The sequence below is a fragment of the Lygodium microphyllum genome, chromosome 14 (assembly GCF_053477565.2).
Source record: "Lygodium microphyllum isolate KBCC chromosome 14, Lygodium_microphyllum_v1.1.10, whole genome shotgun sequence".
NCBI classification, from domain to species: Eukaryota; Viridiplantae; Streptophyta; class Polypodiopsida; order Schizaeales; family Lygodiaceae; genus Lygodium; species Lygodium microphyllum.
The window spans coordinates 11,338,428-11,346,325 of NC_141148.1; the positions used below are offsets into that span (position 1 = coordinate 11,338,428).

The 7,898-nt window shown below is 43.2% G+C and overlaps 1 protein-coding gene across 1 annotated transcript; it reads left to right on the top strand.

The window, feature by feature from the left end:
• The first annotated feature begins 2,125 nt into the window (after positions 1–2,125).
• Positions 2,126–7,442, top strand: LOC148025324 (urease accessory protein G-like). Its single transcript, XM_087692246.1, has 6 exons — positions 2,126–2,277; positions 2,376–2,594; positions 2,713–2,972; positions 6,374–6,495; positions 6,656–6,700; positions 6,891–7,442. The coding sequence occupies exons 1-6, from the start codon at positions 2,126–2,128 to the stop codon at positions 6,972–6,974; spliced, it is 882 nt and encodes a 293-aa protein (XP_087548372.1). The 3' UTR covers positions 6,975–7,442.
• Positions 7,443–7,898: the final 456 nt, after the last annotated feature.

Sequence of the window (7,898 nt, forward strand, 5' to 3'; positions counted from 1 at the left end):
GAGAGGGGTAAATAAAGGGAGGAAGGGAAAGGTGGAAAGGAGGGGAGAGAGGAAGTGATAGGTGTTGTAGAGAGAGGAGAGAGATTAAAAAGGGAGGGAGAGGGAGAGAGAGGGGAGAAGGTCAAAGAGAGAGAGAGAGAGAGAGAGAGAGATAACATATATGTGAAAAAATTCACAAAGAGGAGAGGTGTGAAAAGGGTGGGGAGAGAGAGAGATTGGCAATAAATAGTGAGATAGATTCAAAAAAGAGAGAAAATACTGAGCACGCATGTGACCTCTTATGCTCGAGGACACAAAAGAAGAATATGTGTTCATGCTATGGTTGTGCAATTGTACAAATGTTACAACTATATAGATGTTATAGTTGTGCAATGGAAGTGAATTATATGGTGTTTTTACACTCAAGGATGGCAAAGTTACTATGCGATAGGGAAGCGGAGCTACCCTGTTGCCTCGCTTTGCGGCAGTGAGGCTGCCGCAAAGCGGAATAGGGTTCCTTGGGCAAGGAACGCTAGTACAATATTATGATACATGCCTCTTTTACTCGTCTGACAAATGTACAAAACATCATCATGCATGTAGCCATGTCTGTAACTATGCAATTCATATTTCAATGATGTGCCACAATTGTAGCGAAACCCAGAAATTGGGATAAACATGTTGTGCATTTGAATAGTGTATCCAATTCATAGAGATGATTTCATGGAGATGGGTTTTGAAATCAGCGCAAGACTAAGGTGTTGCAATTCAAAAAATATTGCTATGATTTAATTGGAAAGAGGCATGCCAATAACTTGTCAATGTTACGAATAGGGAGTACATTAATGTTGGGAATAGGGAGTACATTGCATAAAAAAAATTTGAAGCCAATTATGCATGCTGGCAAGCTCACAAGAGTAGTTGGAGTTTGTGGTGCTCGTCGATTCCAAAGGATGCACATAAGCCGCTACGAGTGGTGTCGGCAATCCGTTCACTATGTGTGGAAAGCATAAAACTGGTGACAGGGAGAAGCAAGCATAGGTGGGAAAGAAGACATTTGAAGATGTGAAAACGGTGGTACACAGAGTGCTACACCTAAGATATTGATGGTTTGATTAGGTCAGAAAGAGGCATGCCAATAACTACTGACAATTAGGAACCGTGAGCAGATAGCATTGAATCAATTGCAAGCATTCCATTTTATCTGAAAAGGTTACCAAAGGAGCTTGTCGATGATTCAAGAGGTTGCACTAAAGCCCTGGTAGGTGCAGGCAAGGGTTCACTACGTGTGACAATCAAAAGATGGGTGAAGGGGAGAAGGAGATGTGCGAAGGAGCACTGTTGTTTGACATCTTAGATGAACAAGGACGAAAATAGAATTATGATTTGCACCCAAATGGAGTGATGATGCTTACCAGGGAAAAATGAACAGGTTGCAGTGACTTCAATTCTGTCCTGGGTGATGCTCACTGTGGCGATGGAACAGTCTCTTTGAAGGCTCGTTCACCAACCTTGGATACAGATGTGTAAGCCAAATTGGAGGACGAAGATGGAGACGTGAGCCTTGATAGGAGGAGGAGGATGCACACGACAATGCAAAACAGAGGAGGAGGAGGAAACAATTGGGGGACATTGCTAAATAGAGAAGTAGGAGGCAGTGAGGTCCCATTCCTTGGCTTTTAACGCCAGGAGAAGATGGGGAGGTAGTTACAACATCGCTAAGACAGCCCCAAAATGCCATGGCGTGTGAGGAGCTGCGTGGATCAATGCCAACTGGGAGAAGGTTTTGGCTTGGAAAACAACCCATGGGTTGTGTTGAAATTCTTCCCCGGTTTTTTTGGGAAACCAGTGTGCGGGGTTTCCGATTTTCAACGAAAATCTCCCACACACACACAAAAAAAAAACGTGGCGGGAACCGCTCCCGTGGCATGCGAAACAGCAGATTCGGTAGGGAGGGCGTTGCGACCCTGGTTGCGAACAAGGGCCTAGTGGGAACACGTCCCTAGATCCCAGGCGCGTACGATAAGGAGGAACGCGCGGGTCAAGGGGTAGTGACAATAAGAAAGTAGATTCTCTCTTTGGCTCTGTGTGCGCGCTGGTGTGTAGGCGCTTCAGCAGATTGTTGAGCCTGGTTTTGAATCAGGCAATGGAGAAGATGGGCCCAACACATCCCCATGCCCATGGCCACGGAGACCACCATAATCATCATGACCATGGCGACGACCATGCGCACAGTCACGATCACCTACACAGCCACCATGACGAGCATGAGCACGATGATCATCACCACCATCATGAGTATTGTCTGCGTCGTTCTGATTAATGAATGCTTCTTTTTTCCTGGATTGCAAGATTGAAGCATAAAGGCTGCTTGCTTTACAGAGATATTGATGCAGAGGGTATTGGAGGGGCCACGATGGCAAATTGTATCATTCCCTTGATGGATTGGCTCCGCACACTCACGAACCTCTGGAGTCACCTGGATTCTTCACAAGGAGAGTCTCAATCGTGACTTTAGAGAGCGAGCTTTTACCGTTGGCATCGGGGGCCCGGTCAGAAGCGGGTCAGCTCGACAGCCGTTTGTCTAGTCCTTTTCTGAGTACTTTGAACAACGGGTTATTTATGGTCTTCTGTTTTCTTGCAGAAAAACTACACTCATACTTGCCTTGTGTATCGTGTTGCGAGACAAGTACAGTATTGCAGCAGTGAGTGATGCCGATCTGCGTGTTCATGACTGTGCCCTGTGTTCAAGAATGCGCACAAAGCAAAATTTGGAGTCCAAATATCTTCAAAACCACACACCACCACCCCCTACAAAAAAACGAAAAACCTAGTGAAGCATGGCGCCCTTGCTCCTGAGAGGATAAGATCTACAGAAACTGGTGGCTGTCCTCATGCAGCTATTCGAGAAGATATAAGTATAAACCTTGGCCAATTGGAGGATCTATCCAGGAGCTTTTCAGCAGATATTTTGCATTGTGAATCAGGAGGTGGTAAGGGCCTTTTTCATTCTCCCCACACTACACTTGAGCAAAGACAGGCTGATTGCTGCAGATTTCCCTATCTCTTAATGATGTCAAATGTCTACTCTGAATTGCTTGACTTCTTCTTCTGATAAAGTGAAAAGGTAGGGGGGGTTGTCTTGGTCTTGGTGTATATATGCTTGGGAATATGGGCTTTAAATGGTGTTTTAGGTGCGTGAGGACATGGAAGTCAAATACTGTTATCGTTACATTTAGCTTCTACAAGTTTGGGACATACTATAGGATTGTCCTTAAGGGGGGCAGAAGTGGAAATTCAGATGCCTAGGCAAAGACTGCAAGAGTCACTGTTAAAAAGGGTGTGTTGAGGGTTATTGTTCAGTAGGACACCAGAAGATTTTTCTTCTATAATGATCTTTCTGCTTACGGTTTGCTATTATCTATGTTGGGCCATGTTTTCTTTCATTCTTAGCTAGACAGGATGAACAATCAGCCCCTTCATCCTTTTTGTAGTTGTTGGGAGGACTGTTCCTGCTATTCATGGTCTTTCCTTAGCCTTCCTGCATCTGACACCACCCTCAACTTCCATGATGATTCTATATTGGCTTTTATGCTGGACTAGTAGGTGCACTATGCACCTAGAAGCCACTCCCGTCATTACACAATAGCACATCAGGTTGACCAGCCTTAGAGATTCCAAATTCTACCCTCATCTTGCTTATTGGCCAGATGGGGTGGACATACTATGTTGGGACTACCCTAAGCTATCCCACTTCTACCTAATCCATATGGTTGTTTGGCTATGGTGTGTGTCTTGTATATAAAGACATGTCTTCATGCACAACTAGAGTAAAATTCCTATGCCTAAGCTCCTTGCTAATGGAAGATCTAGTTGGTGGCATTTGTAGATTGTGCTAGATTCTCCCATAAAGGGGAATGTTTCCCCACATTTTTTACAGTTTATATTCTGTCCTTGAGCATCCTTTTGTGAAGACATGTTAGGGTTTGCTCTGAGAAAACATAGAATATATGAACACGACTAAGCACAATAATGCAAAACAGAGAACAAGATAATCATGCAGTAAATAAATGAATGCTGTAAATGAATGAATATGTGTACAAGATGCTCAAAGGCAAAGCTGTCCGACAGCTGATGACTCTCATGGGAATGGGCTGAAGGAGGAATTGGAGTGTGATGTCCACCAAAGATGGATCCCAAGTGCTGTAACCACCAGTTGGAGCTGAGAAGAGGCTGAGATGACAGGGTGGCGGGCTGGAGACCAAAATGCAACCTCTTAGGCTGGAACTGGTAAACAAAGTAGTGTACTACTTGATAAACAATGGCACCTGGTCAATACAGCAATCTAGAGCTGGGCAACAGACAGAAAAAGAAGATCTGATGGTGGCTGGCTTGCATACATGCAAATTCCAGGTAGGACAGGTCATGGATGAAGGCAGATTGCTGACATCATCTGGTGGGGAGCAAATGTAGCAGTAGGGTGGGGAGTAAATGTAGCAGTAGGGCGATTCCAAGAGGCTGGGCAGTACCTGAAATCAGGGTGCCAGATGTAGGGGAAGGTGGCAGCAGTTGTCAGAGAGGCTGGACAGCTGTGTGCTGATGGTTGGAACAAATCTGATGCTAAGTGACTAAGCACACCATCTACTTATATATAAGAACCAACCAAATAGTGGAATTCAAGATCACTAAGAGCCATGCGTTTACTACATTGCCATCTCCTATACAAAGAGATCGTATGTGTGAGTCCACATATCAGATTGCAATATAAGAGTGCTTCTTATTTTTCTCACTCACTCTCCGTGCTCCCCCCCCCCTTTCTTATACACTTACTCTTCTCACTCGCTCATTCCAAGACGCATTGCTTACAAAAACACAATATACCCTAAGTGTAAAGTGGGGGAACAAGGACTAGGGGATTAGGCATAGAGCCGGTCGACCAAGGCCACTGGGTAGGACGACACTCCTAGGGAGTTCATGCTCCGGTCAGGTGTGTCTCCCTAAGTTACAACCATAGCACCTCTCCTCGTACAAAAATTGGGTCCTCAAGTGTGAGACCATACCACAGGCTTTCCTCAAGTTTGACCCAACTCCCAATTTCACTAGCACGGACATCCCGCCCTGCACAGTGAGGTAGGCACACTCCTTAGGGAGTGCACTTTCTCTTCCTTTTCAGGTACGTTTGACAATTTGCGAGACAACCACCGACTTTGGAGGCCCCCATTACCCACTCACTCTACTCTCAGCCTCCACAACCTCGCATCCATTTGGCGATCCTTCTTCTCCACATACAATCTCCAGGAAGCCCTATCCTCGACTCACATGGAAACCATTCAACCACCCAATCCTCATCATTTTGGTTGGAATGTCTTTAGCAAGCAATTCCACACCCAAATTGATTGTTTTCTGCAAAGTTCAAACTCTAGCCACTGGTTATCTGGTGTAAACAGCAAACCCCAATTTTGATGTGCTGTAAAACAAAGCCTACATAGCCCAAGTTACAGAAAGCAAAAGAAAGAGATTGATTGTCTTGACTATCCAGTACCTTAGATTGGCCACAAAACACTCTCCGCTTGCTGTTCATTGTGAAAAATCAGCAAGCACGCATCTCCTTTTGTTGCACTACAACTCTCCAAACTTGAGCTGCTCCAAAAGTGAGAGAGAAGAAGAGAGAAAGAGAGCTCCAAATAGCCAATATCAAGTTTCCAAATGAATAACTAGCTGCTCCTTAATCAGATCACATTTTTGCTTAACGACTAATTAATGACTTGATCATTAATCACAAGTGAGCTACTTGTTGGACAAAAGTTACTTGCGCATCTCACACGTGCACAACTTAATTATGCCAAAGCATTTAGTTAAAAATAGATGTCCTCGTAACACCACTCCTGTACCTCTATGCTTGCATCAAAAATCACCACAAAAGGCTCATTGAGGTATGGCAATCTCAACAGTGCAACACAAAAGAATATGCACATTTTTTATGTATCCTTAGGATAAGGATACTCCATGATTGTCTTGACCTTCTCAAAATCCATAGAAACTGCCCTTGCAAAAACGATGGGCCCCAAATAAGAGACACTTGAACCAAATTTCCAGGAGCAACAGGTACTCAGCAAGTGGGATGACAAAGTATCTGTCATTGTAGGAGCGAGAGATTCAACTCATAGAGGGTTCTCAAGTTTCAAGTGCTTGTTTAATTGTGTGGAACTTTTATTGAGCCAATTGTGTTTATCTCTAGGAGTTGTTTTCTCTTAGCAGCTTGGTCATACATGTTTGACTAACTTCTCTCTCTCTCTCTCCCTCACACACACACACACACACGCACACACACATGCATGCATGCGTACAATGCATGTGTTCCTATTCTTCTCATATTTAAAAGGTTTTCATGCAGACAATCTGGCTGCCAATTTCAGCAGAGAGCTTGCAGACTATATCATGTATATCATAGATGTTACCGGAGGTGATAAGATTCCTCACAAAGGAGGACCAGGAATTACACAGGCTGATCTTCTGGTGACACTTTGGTCTTTCAAACTGCCATAATTATCTGTATTGCATCATTGAGCACTCATCATGTTGGTTCTTGGAATGGGATGTGGTTTCGTTATTGTGAGTGATCAATAAGACTGATCTAGCAGATGCAGTGGGTGCTAATTTGGAAGTGATGGAACAGGATGCTCTCAAAATGCGAGATGAAGGCCTTTTTGTATTTGCCCAGGTTTGTTGCTGACATGCTTACAATGCTGTGGGATATCAAATTCATCTGGCATTGCTTATCTTCCTTTACTTTGCATCATTGTACAAGATGTGTGTGTATACATGCATAATACAGTACTTCAAGATGTTTGTGTCAACTTTTACCTAGTGAGTCTCTTTACAATTGCATATTTATGGACATGGGGAAACAGGTTAAGCATGGTGTTGGATTGGATAAGATCGTAGGCCATGTTCTAGAAGCATGGAAACAAGCAACAGGAGAGAAACAAACTTGATGGTTTTGAAGATTACAGCATGATGCTTGTGGCCATCAGATTATAACTTTGACATCGTATGTTGTAAAGTCAGAGTGCTTTACTGGTGAGAATTTTGCTCAGGAAGGAAAATTAAATTCATGGTATACTCTTCTGCCTTTGTATATTAGTCTTTGACTTTCCCAGTTTTTAGTTTTTGGACTAAAATTAGGAGGTGCTGTCTAATGCTTGTCTTCTACAAGGATTGGGTTGTCTTTGTTGTTACAAATTAAAAATCTGTGTGCGCAAACGTTTCTGTAACTCCAGATCTTTGAAGTAATTCCGCTTTCTAGAAATTATAGAAAGGACACTCTAGATGTGAGACCCTTTCATCTCCATCTAAAAGAAGTGGAACCACAAAACAATAATGATGAGAGGCCATATACACAATGCGGGAGCATTACTGAACCATCTTTGTTTGGTTGATCATCCCAAGCTTTAAAGATCTAGGCATAAGCTTACATGCAAAGCATTGTGGACTTCTCCATAAGTTGAGGCTATATCTTGTAAATAACGTTCTTTATTTTCTGTCACTTTGAATGGTCCAAAGCATCGACTTGGCAACTTGAGAAATGATGAGGTTTGGATGGACCCTATTTTATGAGATTTCAGCAAAACATATGAATGCCCAACCCACCTTTACTTTTTTTGAGTATTTACCACAACTCATGCAATCAGGCACCATCCTCTTTTCCTTGCTTATCCCTATAGAAAGGAGCTAAAGGTCCTTTCCATCTCCTTCTAGGTTGTGCTGCTGAAGCTAAACACAAAAGCCACGCATACAATCATGGCTGCCAAAATCGTTTTAATACGAATAATTTACTACCAAACCTCAAGGGGATATTGCACTTCATTGTGTTGAATGTTCTTGTTACCGACCATTCTACCTTTTGTTTCATTGTGATT

Bases quoted from the DNA above. Each gene is read 5' to 3' on its own strand.
- LOC148025324 (XM_087692246.1), top strand. From the start codon at position 2,126: ATGGAGAAGATGGGCCCAACACATCCCCATGCCCATGGCCACGGAGAC. The intron at 6,496-6,655 runs GTGACACTTTGG...GTGATGGAACAG, and splicing joins TTACACAGGCTGATCTTCTG to GATGCTCTCAAAATGCGAGA. The intron at 6,701-6,890 runs GTTTGTTGCTGA...ATGGGGAAACAG, and splicing joins GCCTTTTTGTATTTGCCCAG to GTTAAGCATGGTGTTGGATT.